At 48.2% G+C, this 23,125-nt stretch overlaps 1 protein-coding gene across 7 annotated transcripts in view; it reads left to right on the top strand.

Moving 5' to 3' along the window:
• Positions 1-23,125, top strand: part of NCK2 (NCK adaptor protein 2) — a 136,239-nt gene that overhangs the window by 80,680 nt on the left and 32,434 nt on the right. For 6 of the 7 annotated variants that reach the window (XM_032651981.1, XM_032651987.1, XM_032651985.1 and 3 more), the window contains exon 3: positions 18,688-18,929. In XM_032651981.1, the coding sequence (XP_032507872.1) occupies positions 18,704-18,929 (226 nt within the window). In that variant the 5' untranslated portion in view covers positions 18,688-18,703. The remainder of the gene's footprint in view (positions 1-18,687; positions 18,930-23,125) is intronic. The other variant, XM_032651986.1, reaches the window with a different exon arrangement.

A 23,125-nucleotide genomic window follows, 5' to 3' on the forward strand; every position in this document is an offset into this window, starting at 1 on the left:
ACACAAACTCACACATGTACACATATATACAAAAACACGGACACACAAATTCACATACACATATAAAAACACAGACACACAAACTCACACAGACACACACACAAAAACACACACAAACTCACACATACACACACAGACACACACACAAAAACACACACAAACTCACACATGTACACATATATACAAAAACACGGACACACAAATTCACATACACATATAAAAACACAGACACACAAACTCACACAGACACACACACAAAAACACAGACACACAAACTCACATACACACACAGACACACACACAAAAACACAGACTCACACATGTACACATATATACAAAAACACGGACACACAAATTCACATACACATATAAAAACACAGACACACAAACTCACACAGACACACACACAAAAACACAGACACACAAACTCACACATACACACACAGACACACACACAAAAACACACACAAACTCACACATGTACACATATATACAAAAACACGGACACACAAATTCACATACACATATAAAAACACAGACACACAAACTCACACAGACACACACACAAAAACACAGACACACAAACTCACACATACACACACAGACACACACACAAAAACACACACAAACTCACACATGTACACATATATACAAAAACACGGACACACAAATTCACATACACATATAAAAACACAGACACACAAACTCACACAGACACACACACAAAAACACAGACACACAAACTCACATACACACACAGACACACACACAAAAACACACACAAACTCACACATGTACACATATATACAAAAACACGGACACACAAATTCACATACACATATAAAAACACAGACACACAAACTCACACAGACACACACACAAAAACACAGACACACAAACTCACACATACACACACAGACACACACACAAAAACACACACAAACTCACACATGTACACATATATACAAAAACACGGACACACAAATTCACATACACATATAAAAACACAGACACACAAACTCACACAGACACACACACAAAAACACAGACACACAAACTCACATACACACACAGACACACACACAAAAACACAAACTCACACATGTACACATATATACAAAAACACGGACACACAAATTCACATACACATATAAAAACACAGACACACAAACTCACACAGACACACACACAAAAACACAGACACACAAACTCACACATACACACACAGACACACACACAAAAACACACACAAACTCACACATGTACACATATACAAAAACACGGACACACAAATTCACATACACATATAAAAACACAGACACACAAACTCACACAGACACACACACAAAAACACAGACACACAAACTCACACATACACACACAGACACACACACAAAAACACACACAAACTCACACATGTACACATATATACAAAAACACGGACACACAAATTCACATACACATATAAAAACACAGACACACAAACTCACACAGACACACACACAAAAACACAGACACACAAACACACATACACACACAGACACACACACAAAAACACACACAAACTCACACATGTACACATATATACAAAAACACGGACACACAAATTCACATACACATATAAAAACACAGACACACAAACTCACACAGACACACACACAAAAACACAGACACACAAACTCACACATACACACACAGACACACACACAAAAACACACACAAACTCACACATGTACACATATATACAAAAACACGGACACACAAATTCACATACACATATAAAAACACAGACACACAAACTCACACAGACACACACACAAAAACACAGACACACAAACTCACACATACACACACAGACACACACACAAAAACACACACAAACTCACACATGTACACATATATACAAAAACACGGACACACAAATTCACATACACATATAAAAACACAGACACACAAACTCACACAGACACACACACAAAAACACAGACACACAAACTCACACATACACACACAGACACACACACAAAAACACACACAAACTCACACATGTACACATATATACAAAAACACGGACACACAAATTCACATACACATATAAAAACACAGACACACAAACTCACACAGACACACACACAAAAACACAGACACACAAACTCACACATACACACACAGACACACACACAAAAACACACACAAACTCACACATGTACACATATATACAAAAACACGGACACACAAATTCACATACACATATAAAAACACAGACACACAAACTCACACAGACACACACACAAAAACACAGACACACAAACTCACATACACACACAGACACACACACAAAAACACACACAAACTCACACATGTACACATATATACAAAAACACGGACACACAAATTCACATACACATATAAAAACACAGACACACAAACTCACACAGACACACACACAAAAACACAGACACACAAACTCACACATACACACACAGACACACACACAAAAACACACACAAACTCACACATGTACACATATATACAAAAACACGGACACACAAATTCACATACACATATAAAAACACAGACACACAAACTCACACAGACACACACACAAAAACACAGACACACAAACTCACATACACACACAGACACACACACAAAAACACACACAAACTCACACATGTACACATATATACAAAAACACGGACACACAAATTCACATACACATATAAAAACACAGACACACAAACTCACACAGACACACACACAGAAACACAGACACACAAACTCACATACACACACAGACACACACACAAAAACACACACAAACTCACACATGTACACATATATACAAAAACACGGACACACAAATTCACATACACATATAAAAACACAGACACACAAACTCACACAGACACACACACAGAAACACAGACACACAAACTCACACAGACACACACACAAAAACACAGACACACAAACTCACATACACACACAGACACACACACAAAAACACACACAAACTCACACATGTACACATATATACAAAAACACGGACACACAAATTCACATACACATATAAAAACACAGACACACAAACTCACACAGACACACACACAAAAACACAGACACACAAACTCACACATACACACACAGACACACACACAAAAACACACACAAACTCACACATGTACACATATATACAAAAACACGGACACACAAATTCACATACACATATAAAAACACAGACACACAAACTCACACAGACACACACACAAAAACACAGACACACAAACTCACATACACACACAGACACACACACAAAAACACACACAAACTCACACATGTACACATATATACAAAAACACGGACACACAAATTCACATACACATATAAAAACACAGACACACAAACTCACACAGACACACACACAGAAACACAGACACACAAACTCACATACACACACAGACACACACACAAAAACACACACAAACTCACACATGTACACATATATACAAAAACACGGACACACAAATTCACATACACATATAAAAACGCAGACACACAAACTCACACAGACACACACACAGAAACACAGACACACAAACTCACATACACACACAGACACACACAAAAAAACACACACAAACTCACACATGTACACATATATACAAAAACACGGACACACAAATTCACATACACATATAAAAACACAGACACACAAACTCACACAGACACACACACAGAAACACAGACACACAAACTCACACAGACACACACACAAAAACACAGACACACAAACTCACATACACACACAGACACACACACAAAAACACACACAAACTCACACATGTACACATATATACAAAAACACGGACACACAAATTCACATACACATATAAAAACACAGACACACAAACTCACACAGACACACACACAAAAACACAGACACACAAACTCACATACACACACAGACACACACACAAAAACACAAACTCACACATGTACACATATATACAAAAACACGGACACACAAATTCACATACACATATAAAAACACAGACACACAAACTCACACAGACACACACACAAAAACACAGACACACAAACTCACACATACACACACAGACACACACACAAAAACACACACAAACTCACACATGTACACATATATACAAAAACACGGACACACAAATTCACATACACATATAAAAACACAGACACACAAACTCACACAGACACACACACAAAAACACAGACACACAAACTCACATACACACACAGAAACACATATAAAAACACACACACACATACAAAAACACACAATTACACATACAGACACACATAGACACACACAAACTCATACAAATTCACACGCACATACACAGACATACAAACACACACACAAATTCACACAAACACACAGACTCACACAAATTCACGCACACAGACACACACTTGCAATGACAGGGTATGTCACAGGGACACAGGAGCCAACGAAAATAGCTCCCAATAGCCAAAGTTAGCACAATTTGAGCAACAAAATAAATAAGAAGTATTGGTTGTAGCTCAAAGTATAAAATAAATGTTTATACTAATATGAATAAATGATGGAATAAATCTAAAAATGGAGAGGAAGAGGCAGATCTCCCAGGCAGAATCCCAGATAATTTCTGCAGATCCTGTCCGTCAAGGAGGTGGAGCGTCACCCCCACGGCAACCGTGGGCTGTGCTCAGAGCCTCCTTCCCCAAAGCACGGGGTGGGGGGAAGAGGAGAAGAAGGACTTTGCAGGAGGAAACCGGACAGTCAGGACTCAGCCAGGTGACGGGGTCAGCCCAGGGGGCGGTCACAGTGACAGCAGGCACCCCGAGACAATGCAGGGACTGTGGGCTTTCACCCCTGTGGTCTCCTCCCCAAAGCCCGGAGCCCAACCCTTGTGGGGAGAAAGACATCAGACAGATTCCACCCGAGGGACATCGTGCAGAACACCTGCCTGGCCCTCCTCAAAAACGGAGGGTCATCAGAACAAGGGAAGTCTGCAAAACTGTCACGCAGAGAGGAGGCTTCGGGAGACGTGACGAGTCAAGGCAAGGTGGTGTCCCGGATGGGATCCTGGGACAGAAAAAGACATTAGGGAAACACCTTAGGAGGCCTGAGTAAACTGTGGACTCCAGTTAGTGTATCGATATTGGTTTATTAATTGTAACAAATGTATCGTAGTAATGGAAGGTGTTAAAAATAGGGGAAACTAAAGAGTTCTAAAAAATAAAATTTATTTTAAAAAATCGCGTACAGATGCTAGAAATCTTTATTTCCTCATTGTTTTCTTGAACGATAGGGAAGATTTCCTTAAAAGAAGCGTACATTTGGGATAAATGTTAGCGTTTATCTCTCTAGAATTTGTAGAGGTGTCTGTTTAGTAATTAAACCAGAGTAGCTCAGGTCCCTTCTCAGGAACTGGGTCCCTGCCCTGCTGAGCATGATGGGTGCGGGTCCTTGTCCCCAGAGTGAGGAACAGAGGGGCTTTCTGTAATTACCTTTCCCATGAAATAGGAAAATCTAAACCAGAATGTGTAGGAATGTGGGCATAAACCCCATACATCTGAAGAACGAATGATTGTGACAGCTTAGTCATATTTGAATGCTAGGAGACCCAGATCACAGGGAGTGTGTTTTGTAAATCACTCTGCTTCTTTTACCCTTGTAAGTTTCGTAATTAGGCAGGGGATCCCGAATAATAAGGTAGCCAGGAAAAAGGTCAGGTATCCAATAGTGTAGCTGAATTGGTTAGCGTGATTCAAGGAAGCTCATGACATTTATACTGTGATATGTTTATGAACCAGGTGTTTACAGAAGTTACAACTACTTTCATGGTTGTAGAAAAAAATAGCAAGCCTTAATAAACCCCTAAATACAGTGACAGAGGGCTGTTTGTTTACTTCGGGAGCAGTGGTATTGTCTGAAAATACTTCATGCTCTCTTGACGTTTTAGAGGAAGGTCAGGTTTCACCAAAGATATCAATGTCCATTTTCAAAAATGGGTATTTTTCCTTTTTTTTCTTTTTAAAATTTCAGCCTTATCAAGGTATAATTGACAAAATTATAAGATATTTAAAGTGTACATGGTGGTGATTTGATATAGGTATACATTGGGAAAGTATTCTCCCCATCTAGTTAATTAGCACATCTGTCACCTCACATGTTTATCTTTTTTTGGTGAGAACATTTAAGTTCTACTCTCAGCAAATTTCTATTATACAATACAGCGTTATCAACTGTAGTCACCATGTTTTACGTTAGATCCTCAGAGCTTATTCATTTATAGCTGAAAGCTTCTACTGTACCCTTTTACCAACCTCTCCCTGTTTCCCCCTCCCCGCAGCCCCTGGCAGCCACTCTTCTGCTCTGTCTCTGTGACTGTGACTTTTGGGGACATCTTCCCACTGCTGGTGTTTTCCCCATCACTCCATTAACTGTGATGTCTTCCAGGTTGGTGTAAGGCAGTGTTGATTCCAAGTGCAGTGCAGTTTTATGGACTTTCATTTGTTTTACAGTTAATACCATATAATAAAATTGGCTTATTAAATTGACTGTGATTCTCCAAAATGATGGTGCTTGGCTGTTACCTAATGTTCGTGACCTTCCTCCCAGTGTGATGAAAGTCTAAGACACCCAGGAGGAAATTGAGAGAGGTTAGCAAAACTTAGCAGAATAGGAACTCCATGGCTTGAGCAGTAAATTATGTGGAAAAATAGTATTTCCCAGATTCTAGCTGAAACAACAGAGTCCCCAGTCCTATTTCTTCTGTAAAATTTCCTAGGTGCTAGTGAGTTGTATTGACTTACAGGCTAGTCTCTGGAATACTGGTTTTGTCCAGGCATTTCACATAGTAAAATGAGTTGCTGGGTGATTATCTCTTGAACACTGACTCATGTTTTAAGGTATTTTTCTAATGTGATTTAATTTGGGGCGGGAGGGAAGCGCTGATCCTGGCAGTAAGGATGAATTAATGGTAGAAATTCACTTTATAAAAGATGGGGAGAGGGTGCAGCAGAAACCCTAGATTTGTAATAAAAGTATAAAATTTGGTCTTTATTGAGAATTGCCATCCACTAACAAATCCTGTTCAAGAAAGTTCATTTAGGAAATTTTGTGTACCTCATCACACCCAGTAGAATGTCTGCTACCAAAAAGCAGAACGACAAGTGTTGGTGAGGGTGTGGAGAAACTGGAACCCTTGTGCACTGCTGGTGGGAGTGCAAACTGGTGCAGGTGATATGGTGCTTCCTCAAAAAATCAGAAATAGAATTATGGTCCAGTGAGACCTGCCACTGGGCGTCACACAGACACAGGTAGAGCGGGGATGTCTAACATTTATCCAGCACTGACCAGGTATCGGGTACTTCCTGTGATTGTCTCATTTCATCCTGATGTCTGCAGACAAAAACGGAGGTCGGAGGTTAAGCAGCTTCCCCCCAGGGTCACTCACTGGTAGGTGCTGAGCCTGGATCTCCCATTCCTGGCCTCCTCCGACCAGAGAGGAACATTCCCAGGAATGGCTCCCATCGGTGCCCACAGAGGAGACCTTTCCAGACTCAAAGACCGAGACTGTACAGGCCACAGCCTTTGACTGTGATCCAACAAAGTTAGAAAAATCATAAAAAGACCTTCTCCAGAATAACGCACGGAGCAAAGGTCGCTGGGGTCTTAGAGACTCGGAAGCCTCTGCCCTGTACCGTTCAGCCACGCCCAGCAGGAGCGGCTGCAGGAAGGAGGCCTCTGCTCAGGGTGGCAGCAAGACAGGCGACAGCAGGACAGATGGGCTTCCCCGCCCCCCGCACACCCCCAGAGGGAAGGGCGTGAGGAATGGAGCTCTTTGACCCTGTGGGGGGGTTTTGTTTTTGTTTTTGTTTAGGTACGCGGGCCTCTCACTGTTGCGGCCTCTCCCGTTGCGGAGCACAGGCTCCGGACGCGCAGGCTCAGCGGCCATGGCTCACGGGCCCAGCCGCTCCGCGGCATGTGGGATCCTCCCGGACCGGGGCACGAACCCGCGTCCCCTGCATCCGCAGGCGGACTCTCAACCACTGCGCCACCAGGGGAGCCCTGACCCTGTGTTTTGAAATCGGGAAAGTTTACCCTTCAACTTCGGCTGGGCTTCCTTGGCCTCTCCTCAAGTAAAATGTTAAAACACCAGTGAGGCTCTTCCCAGATCAGACCTGGAAGATCAGGAACTACTGCTCTTTCCCGCAGGTGTTTTCACTGATGAAATTTATCAAAATGAAATTGAAACTCAGTTTTTGTTTATTGGCACCCACCTTACCCTTGGGATTTCTTCTTTTGGGCCATGCTGCAAAATTCTGCTACCCAGGACTCTACCAGCTGCAAGAGGAAGGAAGCTCAGGCTTTGGGATGAGACAGTTCTCATGGGTTTGCATCCCAGCACAGGCACTTTCTAGCCTGTGGATTTGGACGAGTTATTTGATATCTCGAAGCCCCAGTTTCATCATTCATTCAGTATGTGTATAGATCCTCTCTGTTTCAGAGGGTGTCTGTAGACCTCGGATGAGCTCACACTTAGGAAACAGCCCAGCGGGCACGAGGGGAGTTGGCGGCTCCTCCTGTGATGGAGTGCCAAGCCTGCTCTGTTGTTTATTTTCTCTTTTATACTTGGTGTATTTTTGTGCCTCAGGGACGTGGTAAGACCTTGACCCCTGTCACACGTTAATTAACTTGCTGAGAGTTGAAACAGCCATGAGATTCCACATTGTGTCCTACTTAAAGTTGAAGCTTATCAGCTGTAATCAGTGATACTGCTTGTACAAAGCCACCAACTGACCTTTCTGTCCCCCCCAGGACACCACAGGTTCCTGCCAACTCCTGTCAAATTCGTTGGCCTCTGTAAAGTCTTTTATCTACAACACGACCTGAAACTTCCATCAAGAATTTATAAGGTCTTTTAAAGCTTCTTCTGAGACTGTTTCTTTGAGTGGGTCTCCTTAATGCAAGTGTACTATTTTGAAGTGTTTGCAAATAAGAACCAAGGGAGGAAAACACGGTGAGAAATGAGGGAAAACATAGAAAGTGTTCCTTGTTTGGAGTGACCTTAGCACAATTGCTCACTGCGTTGGTTTTCTGCGGCTGCTGTATTCTCTCCCAGTTCTGGAGGTCACAAGTCCCACCCAGGTCTCACAGGGCTAAGTCAAAGTTGCACAGGGCCTCGTACTTTCTGGAGGCTCCAGGGGAGGGCCTGTTCCTTGCTTCTTCCAGCTGCTAGGGGCTGCCCTCATCCTGGCAGCTCCCTCCTTGACTCTTCTGTCTCCTTTCCCACTCATGGGGGCTCTGTGGTCACTCCGGGCCCCCCGGGATACTCCCTCAAGATGAGCTGACCTTAATTCCCCTATGCCATGTAGCGTGACATATTCACAGGTTCCAGGTAGGAGGATGTGGACCTCTTTGGGGGGCTGGGCTATTATTCTTCCAACTGCATCTACAGAAAACCTCTGTTTGAGTGAGTTTCCATAATAATTGGTTGACTGCCTCGAAGGCATGAGACAGTACAAAGAAGAATCCTCGACTCATCTTGAAGTAGATTGTATTATTGGAGTAATTCAGACTGTATGTTGAAAATCACGGCAAGTTTGACTTTTTTTTTTTTTTTCCATGTAGTCATTCTCTTTTCTTACCTGGTTCTTCTCTAAACCAGTTATTTGCTCATAGCTCTGTATTTTGATAGTCTGTATCCATGTGTACACACAGGTATTTTTCTGAAATTCCGAGTTAACATCCTAGAGGTAAAATGTTACACCTGTTCTGTCTCTGTTTTGAATTGAATTCAATAAATGGTATTCCATCCATGTAAGGTTTCTGTTACACAGTGGGATTGGCAGTTTTTTTAAAGCCGTATGAGCCTGGTCTTCCCTGAGGCCAGCTAGATTGGTCCGTCCGTAGAAGGATGAATGAGGCAGATGTATTGAATACGTTCACTTTGAGTCATCAGTCTCCCTTCACCTCCCCATTAAACCGGGCGGCTGAAGCCTCAGCAACCACTGTCAGCACTTAACAGGGTGTCCCACACAGTGAGCAGGTGACCTCAGGTGATGCAAGTGCTCTGGGGGAAGGACAGCCGTAGGTCGTCCACTGATGACCTCTGGGGAGGAGACCCTGGGCAGTGGCACTTAGATGGGGAGGGAAGGGGAGGGGTCTCTGGAGAGGTGCTTCTGTGCCTGGGGCTTGAATCACAAGAGAGTAGACCCTGGGTCTGTACACTCTCCAGGGAACCCCGGTGCCCTGGAAGCATATCTGCTGCTCAGGAGAGCCTGATGGAAGGAAGGAAGAGAAGGGAGGGAGGGAGGGGCCACTAGGACTGGACCAACCCCCCCGCCCCGCCCCCTACACTGACCACGTGTGCTGCAGTGCACACAGCACTTCCTTTCTGACTGTGGTTTCCGTTCTGAGTCTCTCTGTGTGGGCAGGGGGCTCGGAGCTGTCTTCACAAGCTCCCAGGTGAGGTGCTGTTCTTACCTCATGTGACAGAAGGGCAGCTGGGCTAAGGTGCACAGAGGACTCTAACCCCGGCCCATATGACACAAAACCCCGATCCCTTAAACACGGCATTATCAGGCTGCTTCCGAGCACCCAAAGTATCTTCTGAGGCGAGGCAAATATTGCTGTTCCCATTTTACAGAATAAGCTGAAGGCCAAGGAGGACGCACAAATGGCTCAGCTAAGCGTCGAACCCCCGATTCTTGACTAATGTTTTCTGTTTGCAGTTATGACCGAGTGGTTCGACTTGGTCCCCATGACCCCTTTGGAAGTACCTGTGAGCATTCTGGGGTGTTGGCTATTAGGAGGATTATGTAACCCAGTCATAAACCGGCAAGACGCAGTTAAGGGGATCCTTTTTAGAAAGAGAGTCCCAGAATAGGATTGATATTATTTTAGGAGTTAAGTGACAACTACTGGGCCGAGAAAGTTTTTATAGCTATTCTAGTCTGTTTGGGTTTTTTAAAAAATCTTCTTCCATCTAAGACTTGGAAAAGCAGCTTATCATGTTAGGTTTTCTGAGAATTTCTTTTATTCAGTATAACATGGGGTTCCTGCTAAGCTCTATTGCAAACTGGTCACGTGACATGAGACATGATCTGGCTATAAAGTATTAAATTCGTGGCTCTTCCTTCTGTTGTCTTTAGGTGGGTGATAACTAGCTTAGTTAATGAAGGCAAAAAATAGATTTTCTTGAACTGCCCAAACTGGAGGGATAAACGTGCATTATGCTTTGCATCTGACCTCTGCGATTCTTAGACTAAATCAGAATCCCATTTCTGACTTAAAGCTTCAGTGGTCAGAATGTACTTTTTCAGACTTTCCTCTGTTACAGCTTTTCCATATTAGTAATTTAAGTCAGTTGTACTCTCCTTTCTGTTGTGGAATAATCTTGTTTCGGCTCCAGCCTCTTCCTATTGCAGTCCGTCCTACGCTCATAGCAAAGTGCTCGTGACTGAAAGGAACCGCTCCGGCTGGGCTCGTGGAGCAGTTTCCCGGGGCCTCGGGTGGAGCCCCCAACTCTCGCCTCCCGCACGGCTCCCTCCAGGATGGGCGTCCGAGGGGAGGCCGTGGGGTCTGGGGCCCGGGTGCTGGGGGGCGGGGCGGGGGTCTTGCTGCACCTGCTCCTGTGCGCTGACTCGCCACAAGCAGGAGAGAAAGCACGCGCGGTTTTATTCTAAGGCACTTCCGGAGTCACTTTCTCCTCCTCCTTAGCCCTGCGTTCCTGCCCCGTCCTGAGCACGGCCCTCACATCCCGTCCCTCCCTCAACCACCGGGTCGTGCAGCCCCCAGCCCGTGTCCCCGTCCACGCGGCTCTCCTCTCCTGGTCCACAGCGGGGCCCTAAGGGACGCTGACCGCATCCGCCTTCACGCAGGGCGCTGGCTGCCCGCTCGGCCCCCACCCAGCCCGGCTCAGGAAGTTTTCGGACCACCAGCTCGGTGTCTGCTGAGTATCTGAGGCGGAAGTTCTCAAGGATTTGGTTGCCCCTTAACTGCGGGTGCGGCTTAGGACATCGGGACAGCTGTTGATTGGCTGACATGACATGCGAAGCGCTGAAGTGAGCAGGTTGTTGATTGGTGGACTGTACTCGAGTGAGGCGTCCTCATTGGCTGTCCTTCAGAGGTGCTGGGATAGAGCTTGGTGGTTGGCAGCCTTCGCTGGGGTGACGTGGTCGTTGATGGGAGACTGTGGTCCCTGGGGGAGGTGGTTGTTGACGAGAGACTGTGATCCCTGGGGGAGGTGGTTGTTGATGGGAGACTGTGGTCCCTGGGGGAGGTGGTTGTTGACGAGAGACTGTGATTCCCTGGGTGGGGTGGTTGTTGACGGGGGGGCTGTGATCCCTGGGGGAGGTGGTTGTTGACGAGAGACTGTGATCCCTGGGGGAGGTGGTTGTTGATGGGAGACTGTGGTCCCTGGGGGAGGTGGTTGTTGACGAGAGACTGTGATCCCTGGGTGGGGTGGTTGTGGACGGGGGGCTGTGATTCCTGGGTGGGGTGGTTGTTGACAGGGGGCTGTGATCCCTGGGGGAGGTGGTTGTTGACGGGAGACTGTGATCCCTGGGTGGGGTGGTTGTTGACGGGGGCCTGTGATTCCTGGGTGGGGTGGTTGTTGACAGGGGGCTGTGATCCCTGGGTGGGGTGGTTGTTGATGGGAGACTGTGATCCCTGGGGGAGGTGGTTGTTGACCGGGGACTGTGATCCCTGGGGGAGGTGGTTGTTGACGGGGAGCTGTGATCCCTGGGGGAGGTGGTTGTTGACGGGAGACTGTGATCCCTGGGTGGGGTGGTTGTTGATGGGAGGCTGTGATCCCTGGGTGTGGTGGTTGTTGATGGGAGACTGTGATCCCTGGGGGAGGTGGTTGTTGACGGGGAGCTGTGATCCCTGGGGGAGGTGGTTGTTGACGGGAGACTGTGATCCCTGGGTGGGGTGGTTGTTGATGGGAGACTGTGATCCCTGGGTTGGGGTGGTTGTTGACGGGGGGCTGTGGTCCCTGGGGGAGGTGGTTGTTGACGGGGGCTGTGATCCCTGGGTGGGGTGGTTGTTGATGGGGAGCTGTGATCCCTGGGGGAAGTGGTTGTTGACCGGGGACTGTGATCCCTGGGTGGGGTGGTTGTTGATGGGAGACTGTGATCCCTGGGGGAGGTGGTTGTTGATGGGAGACTGTGATCCCTGGGGGAGGTGGTTGTTGATGGGAGACTGTGGTCCCTGGGGGAGGTGGTTGTTGACGAGAGACTGTGATTCCCTGGGTGGGGTGGTTGTTGACGGGGGGGCTGTGATCCCTGGGGGAGGTGGTTGTTGATGGGAGACTGTGGTCCCTGGGGGAGGTGGTTGTTGACGAGAGACTGTGATCCCTGGGTGGGGTGGTTGTGGACGGGGGGCTGTGATTCCTGGGTGGGGTGGTTGTTGACAGGGGGCTGTGATCCCTGGGGGAGGTGGTTGTTGACGGGAGACTGTGATCCCTGGGTGGGGTGGTTGTTGACGGGGGCCTGTAATTCCTGGGTGGGGTGGTTGTTGACAGGGGGCTGTGATCCCTGGGTGGGGTGGTTGTTGATGGGAGACTGTGATCCCTGGGGGAGGTGGTTGTTGACCGGGGACTGTGATCCCTGGGGGAGGTGGTTGTTGACGGGGAGCTGTGATCCCTGGGGGAGGTGGTTGTTGACGGGAGACTGTGATCCCTGGGTGGGGTGGTTGTTGATGGGAGGCTGTGATCCCTGGGTGTGGTGGTTGTTGATGGGAGACTGTGATCCCTGGGGGAGGTGGTTGTTGACCGGGGACTGTGATCCCTGGGGGAGGTGGTTGTTGACGGGGAGCTGTGATCCCTGGGGGAGGTGGTTGTTGACGGGAGGCTGTGATCCCTGGGTGGGGTGGTTGTTGATGGGAGACTGTGATCCCTGGGTTGGGGTGGTTGTTGACGGGGGGCTGTGGTCCCTGGGGGAGGTGGTTGTTGACGGGGGCTCTGATCCCTGGGTGGGGTGGTTGTTGATGGGGAGCTGTGATCCCTGGGGGAAGTGGTTGTTGACCGGGGACTGTGATCCCTGGGTGGGGTGGTTGTTGATGGGAGACTGTGATCCCTGGGGGAGGTGGTTGTTGATGGGAGACTGTGATCCCTGGGGGAGGTGGTTGTTGATGGGAGACTGTGGTCCCTGGGGGAGGTGGTTGTTGACGAGAGACTGTGATTCCCTGGGTGGGGTGGTTGTTGACGGGGGGGCTGTGATCCCTGGGGGAGGTGGTTGTTGATGGGAGACTGTGGTCCCTGGGGGAGGTGGTTGTTGACGAGAGACTGTGATCCCTGGGTGGGGTGGTTGTGGACGGGGGGCTGTGATTCCTGGGTGGGGTGGTTGTTGACAGGGGGCTGTGATCCCTGGGGGAGGTGGTTGTTGACGGGAGACTGTGATCCCTGGGTGGGGTGGTTGTTGATGGGGGCCTGTGATTCCTGGGTGTGGTGGTTGTTGACAGGGGGCTGTGATCCCTGGGGGAGGTGGTTGTTGATGGGAGGCTGTGATCCCTGGGTGTGGTGGTTGTTGATGGGAGACTGTGATCCCTGGTTGGGGTGGTTGTTGATGGGAGGCTGTGATCCCTGGGTGTGGTGGTTGTTGATGGGAGACTGTGATGTGATCCCTGGGGGAGGTGGTTGTTGACCGGGGACTGTGATCCCTGGGGGAGGTGGTTGTTGACGGGGAGCTGTGATCCCTGGGGGAGGTGGTTGTTGACGGGAGACTGTGATCCCTGGGTGGGGTGGTTGTTGATGGGAGACTGTGATCCCTGGGTTGGGGTGGTTGTTGACGGGGGGCTGTGGTCCCTGGGGGAGGTGGTTGTTGACGGGGGGCTGTGATCCCTGGGTGGGGTGGTTGTTGATGGGTGGCTGTGATCCCTGGGTGGGGTGGTTATTGACGGGGAGCTGTGATCCCTGGGGAAGGTGGTTGTTGACGGGGGGCTGTGATCCCTGGGTGGGGTGGTTGTTGACGGGGGGCTGTGGTCCCTGGGGGAGGTGGTTGTTGACCGGGGACTGTGATCCCTGGGTGGGGTGGTTGTTGACGGGGGCTGTGATCCCTGGGTGGGGTGGTTGTTGATGGGGAGCTGTGATCCCTGGGGGAAGTGGTTGTTGACCGGGGACTGTGATCCCTGGGTGGGGTGGTTGTTGATGGGAGACTGTGATCCCTGGGGGAGGTGGTTGTTGATGGGAGACTGTGATCCCTGGGGGAGGTGGTTGTTGATGGGAGACTGTGATCCCTGGGTGGGGTGGCTGTTGATGGAGGGCTGTGATCCCTGGTGTGGGGTGGTTGTTGATTTGATGGACTCCTGAAGCTTTTATACTGATGGGAAGCTTTCATAAGTCAATTACAACAGGTTTAAAGCCCTTTGTTATGTCCAAGGAACAGCTGCTCATTTTTTAGGTGCTTGGAATTTATTTTTCTTCTGTCCCAGAGTCATAGATTTCCTGGGTGGATTAAGCCTGTCAAAGACCCCACACGAGTTCTCACCCCCTCCCCAGCCCCCCCAGAAGTGAGCACAGGTGCACAGCCCTGCGCTCAAACCGTGGCTCTGTTGCTCAGCAAGGCACTGAATCTCTGATCCTCTGTCTCCTGAAAGGCGGGTGTTTGCAGAGTGAATGAGTGCCCCCATGTACTCCAGCACCCTCCCCCAGACGGAGCAGGGTGCTGAGTTCCCGCCCCGGACCCAGGAAGAGCACCTGTGAGGAGGGCTGTCAGCGTGACCTGGGGCCTGTGACACACGGTGGGTGCTCAGGCCCAGCTCCTCGAGGGTCCCAGGGGGGTGAAGCCGGGCACAGCATTTTCTAGGTTTCCTCCCGTGTGCTGTTCGATGTGCACTGAGACGTACCAGGCCCAGCCAGTGCCTTACTTACCTGCTTTTCATGTAGTTAAGTCGTGCAGAAAATTTATAAATTGTTTTGACTGGTCTTAAGTGATGGGCTGTTCTTGTTCAAATCTCTTTTTGAAACTGTAATTAAGACACAAACCCGGTATTCAAATAAAATATTCTCTGAAGCCCATTCCTGTTACTGCTCTGGTCCCTCGCATTATTATTGTAAAAAGAGAAACGACCTTCATGACCTTCAGAAATCTAACCTGACAGTGAGTTCAGTATATAGGGAGATACCGCGTGGACTTGAGATTTTCTGAAAGTAGATAACAACATTGTCTACAATTTGGAAATGAGATTTGCGTAAACACTATCTTCTCAGATATTGTGTACGTTATGCCTAAGGTTTATGAAACATCTCCTCCTTCCCCAAAGGTTTGTTATCTCTAAATTTGGAAGTTAATTCATGAAAGAGGAGAACATGTATTATTTATAAGTGTCTTTAGCCTCTAGCAGCGAATGTCGTGTTATTTTAAAATGGGATCCATGCTTTTGTGGAGTCAGTGCGCTAGGTCCCCTCTGTCTTCCTGAAGCCATCCCTATAAATAATGAGAACCCCTCTCTGTCAGAAAAGAAGGGGATCTGAGTCAATAGCCTTTCCATTATTCATCTCTTCCTAGTTTTGAATAAACTTCTAGTCATTTAAAGGACTGAATGTTGAATTTTTCTGCTGCAAAAATGCCCATCTTCCACCCGAGAAGTTACGAACTAGCTCATAACCGTATTCATTGCAGTCGTTCAGGTATACCTTTGCTATTTATTACTTCCAGGATTGACTTAACTAGGTATGCAGTGTACTGTATTTTTTTAATAAACTTTTAATTTTGGAGTAATTCTGTATTGCGGTTCACTCTTGGTATTGAATGTTTTATGGGTCTTGACAAATGTGTCATGACACGTGTCCACTACTATAGTATCGTGTAGAATTGTCTCACTGCCCTAAAAATCCCTGTGCTGCACCTAATCACCCCTCTTTCCCCTGTGCCCTTGGCCACTACTGATCTTTGTAATGTCTCTGTAGTTTTCCCATTTCCAGAATGTTATATTCTTGGAATTATTAAAGAAAAACTGACACTTGTTAAAGAACGGTTAAGGAGACTTTACTCAGGGGAGGACTCCGAGGGATTTTTGCCATAGGGGAGAGAGATTGGGCTCAACCCCACATACAAGAATGAAGAGTGGGGATTTAGAGCCCAGGAGCTGGGTGGGGAGTAGATGGATGGAAAACCACTAAGAGGGAACATCAGAGGTAAGGGGGGATTCTGGCTGCACTGACCTAACAGGGTCCTTCCTGAAAGCAGGCCAGGATGGTCAGACATCACCTGGGTGAGGGTGGAGGATTCTGGCTGAACCAGATCAGCAGGGTTCTTGCTAAAATTGGGCGATGGACGTGGAAGTACAGACACAGAAATACGGTAGTCAAGGCCTAGTCTGGGAAGAGGATTCAGAGGAGCCTGACGAAAGTTTGGTCAAGGAGAGAGTCTTTGTGAGAATCATACAGTCTCACCCTTTTCAGACAGGCTTCTTCCACTTAGTCGTGTGCATTTGAAGTTCCTTCATGTCTTCACAGCTCATGTGTTGTTTTTTTTTAAATTTTTTAAATTTTAGGCTGCATTGGGTCTTTGTTGCTGTGCACGGGCTTTCTCTAGTTGCGGCGAGCGGGGGCTACTCTCCTGCGGTGCGCGGGCTTCTCACTGCGGTGGCTTCTCTTGTTGCGGAGCACAGGCTCTAGGCGCGCAGGCTTCAGTAGCTGTGGCACGCGGGCTCAGTAGTTGTGGCTCGTGGGCTCTAGAGCACAGGCTCAGTAGTTGTGGCACATGGGCTCAGTAGTTGTGGCTCGCAGGCTCTAGAGCGCAGGCTCAGTAGTTGTGGCGCACGGGCTTAGTTGCTCCGCGGCATGTGGGACATTCCCAGACCAGGGCTCAAACTCGTGTCCCCTGCATTGGCAGGTGGATTCTTATCCACTGCACCACCAGGGAAGCCCAGCTCATTTGTTTCTATCACTGAGCAATATTCCATTATCTGGATGGACCACAGTTTATTTGTCTATCACCAACTGAAGGACATCTTGATGGCTTCCAAATTTTGGCAGTTATGAATGAAGCTGCTATAAACATCTGTGTTTCAAGTTCCAGGAATAATTTTATATTTATGAAGAAGCTGCAAAGATAGTACAAAGCATTCCTGACAGCCCGCACTCAATTTCCCTTAGTGCTAACGTCTTACCTAACCAGGGACATTTGTCAAAAGTGAGAGATTAACGTTGGTTAGTGGTAGACTATTGACTAGCTTCACTTGGATTTCACTAATTTTCATGTTTTAGGATCCAGTCCCGGATACCAACATTGCGGTTTGGGTGTGTCACGGTCATCAAATATGGTCATAAAAGTCAGCTTATCCTGAGAAAATGGTTGTAAAGATATCAGCTATAAGGATCTGGTGTTACTTAATCTAGTGAACACGTTTAATTGTGATACGGTTATTTAGAATTTTTTGGAAAGTTTTCTGTTGTTGTTGTTTGTTTTTAGCAGAGAAGCAGAATTCCCCATGTGCAACATTAAGATTCGCTTTATAAGGTCACCGTTTCTAAACAGCGTACTAAAGCTTGTTGGAAGGAGGTCATCTTAAGGTTGAGTATCTGAGACCCTGGAGACAGCTGGTTGCCGAGCCGTAATAAAAGCCGTCCGGGTGTAGTTTTCCGCGTGGGTGCAGCAGCCATGGCGCTCGGCCGGGTGTCTAATGAGCCTCTCCAAATGTTTTGCTGGCAGAAGGACTCCATGAAAGATGACAGAGGAGGTCATCGTCATAGCCAAGTGGGACTACACAGCGCAGCAGGACCAGGAGCTGGACATCAAGAAGAACGAGCGCCTGTGGCTGCTGGACGACTCCAAGACCTGGTGGCGGGTGCGTAACGCGGCCAACAGGACGGGCTACGTGCCGTCCAACTACGTGGAGAGGAAGAACAGCCTGAAGAAGGGCTCCCTCGTGAAGAACCTCAAGGACACGCTCGGTGAGTGGCAGGCGCGGCAGGACCCCGGCCCGGCCTGGAAGGCGGGGGCCTGGTGCTTTCTCAGCGGGACTTGGGGTGGAGGTCATCTCTTTCATTTGCATTTGAGGAAAAAAAAAAAAAGGGGTATGTTTTAAATATTGACATCTTTCTACTTGTCTTTTTAAAAAATCTCTGGACATTGAGAGATCCAGTGCAGAAATATCCGGCTGGTCATTTCCTAGAGGTTCTCGAGTTTGGAGGTTTATGTGAGCTGGCCTTTCTGTGTGTTTCGGACCCCCCTGCGTGTCTCTGTCTCCTGGCATCAACTTTCTGGAGGGTCCTGAAATGGAATGACCACCTCCGGGCATGTCCCCAGGTCCGCCCAGGTCATCCCATCAAATCTTTTTCTCTCTCACGAAATCCTGTGTGTGTGTGGTGTTTGCACATAGAGGAGGAGATGGCAAAAAAGTACTTTGCACCCGGGGAATTTTTTCCTTCTGTTAAACTGGTGGCGTTTCATGGTGCAGTCCTGGACAGTGGCAGCTAAGGTGGGGACTCGAGCGGCGGTGTGATGCGAGGCCGCCAGGGTGACCCGCAGGGGGCCTGCTGGGCGCCCAGCTTTCTTCCCACGCGCCTGTTCCCTTCCCTGGTGTCCGGACGTGGGAAAGAGCCCGAGTCCCCTGAAGGTGATGGTGTCCGATCTCGCCTTTGCGTGGACGTCCTGCAGAGGATGCGAGAGGGTGACTTCCTGAAGGTCAGCGGTGCCTCCTTCTGTGAGCACCATGTAGGTGGCCCCCGGGACCGCTGGTTATCACGGAAGAGTTTGCTCTTGAAACAGGTCAATGTTATCACCCACGTTACATTTCCTTGAGGCTTTCCTTTTTATTTCTAACAAGAGAATTAGTTTCACTTGAGGGAGGGGAACAGGCAGGAAACCTGAAAAGAAAATGAAACTCTGAATGTCATGAATGTTGCAAAATATTCATCTTTCATTTTCTGAAGTCTTGAAGGGGCCACTGACTCTTCAAAACCAAGTAAAGGGCTTCCCTGGTGGCGCAGTGGTGGAGAGTCCGCCTGCCGATGCAGGGGACGCGGGTTCGTGCCCCGGCCCGGGAAGATCCCACATGCCGCGGAGCGGCTGGGCCCGTGAGCCATGGCCGCTGAGCCTGCGCGTCCGGAGCCTGTGCTCCGCAACGGGAGAGGCCACAACGGTGAGAGGCCCGCGTACCGCAAAAAACAAACAAACAAACAAACAAAAAAAACCAAGTAAAGCCTTCATGCACTGGGTAGTAATTTTGTGTTGTGGGTTAGGTTATTTTCACGACTTGGAGAGAGAAATGAGACACTGGCCTGCGTGAGAATCACACCAGCTACCGTAGATTCTGTCTGATGGAGAAATTCCGTTTTTCATGAGCAATCTGTTTCTTTTTCACAAAAGTGACCCTCTTTATCGTTTTTTCCAAGCATGTCACTTGAAAGAAACGTTGTTGTCCTGTGCTTATAACTCTCTATTAACTGTGACTAAGAAATGCGGGAAGCGTGAGTAGGTAAATACTTTAGGAGTGCCCTGCGCTTAATTTTATTTATTTTTTACAATTTCAGCTTCTCACCCACTAAAGTACCTTTTTTTGGAGATGCTCAACATTGTTGACTTGTTTTGTCTTCTTATCCTTTTTCAAAACTACATTCTCAAGATTCTAGTAAAGAATGAAACACCCAGAAATGGAACAGAATGCTGGGGAGTGAAATAAGGCGAAGCAGGCCCTCTGACTTACCTACAAATTCCCTGGAACAGCTCGTCATCCCTCCCTTCAGTTTTTAGAACGAGAAGACAGCTGAGCTCTGCAGCACATCTGGCGCTAGGGTTCGGTTTTTCACGAGTGGCAGTCAGTCCCCAGGGCTCCTCTCAGAACTCGGGGGGCCTGGCTCAGCCAGCCTGTCCTCGTGTGGGTGCCAGGCTGGCTCCCCCGCCCCGACAGATGGCCCCCCAGCTCTGCGGGCACACGTCTCCTTCCACAGAGCCAGCCAAGTTCCATTTTGGGAGAACACAGATTGTTAGAAAGCTCTTCCTTAAATAGAATCAAAGTTGGTTTCTCTTTAACCCTCTCCCCTCGGCTCTCCTTGGCCCATGAGAGCCGTGCTGGGGAGACCTGCTGCCCTTCTGTGGACCGACCACCCTTTTCCAGGCCTCCTCCCCCGTCAGGCACATTACTGCCTTGGAAACGTTTGTACCTAGCATTATTTAATGTAAAAACACCAACAAAGCTATGTTCTGAACGTCCATATCCGTGGCACTTAATATTTGTAGTCTAGAGACTGTTGGAGGTCAGTATGCCCATTGCCAGGGAGAAATGCCCCCATTCATTGTCTGTCTTTTTTGCTTCCATGTGTTTGTCGTGGGCACCCAGAGCCTTGCTTTTGTTGGACAAAGAGAGACCTTGTTGTCTCGGCATGAGTTTTCCATTGCCCCCCTTGAACGGGGTCACAGAGAAGGGTGGTACCCAGACAAGAACCACCGTTGCGGTGTGACTTACTATTTCTCCATCGTCAGACCTGACAAGGCACCAGCGTCGAGAAGGAAGGTGGGAAAACTTCCCGCAGCCTCTCCTGCCGCCCACTGGTCTCCGTTACAGAGAAGACTGGAGCTAAAGCATCCGTGGCTTCCTGTGTAAATTACCGTGACGGGTGTGCTGTTGGAATTATAGTGTGATCATAGATTACGCACCCAGTGGAAGTTCTCTCTACTGTGTATTAGAAGGAGTAAAAACAACGTCAAAGGCACCACCACACATGTTGACCTTCTAATAGCGACTCATGACATCATCCACATTTGTAATTCTACTGCCATGGAAATCCACCCAGTTTCTAAAGCCGTGGTTAAGATTTCCCCGGCAGGCACCTGGTTTGAAACACAGTAGCACTGGACTGCCCGTCAGAGTCCCTGTGCTCTCCTTGTGTGTTGGCATCTCTAACTGCCGGGGACCGTGACTTGGCAGAGCTCTCTCCTGCTTTTTTGTATCCCTGTGCTGTGCTGAGGTCGTTCGCCAATTTAATTTAATCGCATGTAATAGTTTGCTACAGTAACCTCCAGAAAGCGGTACCTTTCCCAAACAGTTCTCTCCGTTAGGAAAGGACTAACGCTCTTCCTTTTCCCTTAATGATTTATAATTAAATAAAACAGTATGACCTCGTGTTTGTAGACGGGTAGCACGTTGATACACTAGGTCTCCTCTCACGTTCAGCTTATGATCACGATTAGTCAAAGAGAGCTTTTCCACAGATAACAAGGAGCCGTCCTCAAGAGCCGTTCCTGCTGGCAGAGCCCAGGCGATGTTTTGAAAGGCTCGCTGCCTTCCTGGGCTCCGGCCTGGCCTTGGTGTTTTCCACGACCCGACTCATAAAACCATGCAGGTTAGGTGTTGGAAAGTGTTGTGCTAAATCTTGCGAGATGGGGAAGCTGCTCCCAGGGAGGGATTTTACTGAAGAACGGTTTTTGTCACCACTTGACGACGGCAGCTGGAACCCGCCGAAGCCCTGAAGGTTAACTGTCTTCGCGATGGTTGCCTTAGGCCCAGGTGCTGACTTGGGCTACCCAGGAAGCTACGGTTCCATTTATAATCTGTTAGCATCCGCCCGTGGAGGGTTTGTCCCAAGGCACACACATCCTTCGCTGACCACCCTCCTGCGGCATGTGGAACCAGAAGTGAGCTGCCCCCGGGGCTGCCGCTTTAGCCCTGGCCCCAGCGTGACCCTGCCTGAGCCAGTTAATCACCTACCAGTGATGAGCTCCGGACCGGTGCCCACCTCTGCGACTCCAAGCCAGACCTGGGAGCAGAGAGCGGCCACGGTGGGGGGACCAGTGCTCACTAACTGCAAGAGCCCTTGCGCGGTTTGGGTTGATGCTTTTGGTCGGGGAGGGGTGGTTCCTGGGGGTGAAGTTCCCAGGGTTCCTCGAGGCATATCCATGTACGGTTGACTGAGCGTCTTCCCCAAGAGAAGGCCTGTGACAGAGACGGGTCACATGCCTTTAGCATGAACTTGGGTTTTTTTCACCAAGTTGACTATCAGGGCTTACTGGGTGGGCATTTGTTAGGGCTGCATCACAGAGATAAGCAGCTAGGATGTTAGAGGGAATCCTAGTGATACTGGGTTCCCTGTTTTAGAGATGAAAACCAGGGTCTTACTAGCAAAACCGGAGTGGGGTCTGAGTATGACAG

The sequence above is a fragment of the Phocoena sinus genome, chromosome 13 (genome assembly GCF_008692025.1).
Source record: "Phocoena sinus isolate mPhoSin1 chromosome 13, mPhoSin1.pri, whole genome shotgun sequence".
NCBI lineage: Eukaryota > Metazoa > Chordata > Mammalia > Artiodactyla > Phocoenidae > Phocoena > Phocoena sinus.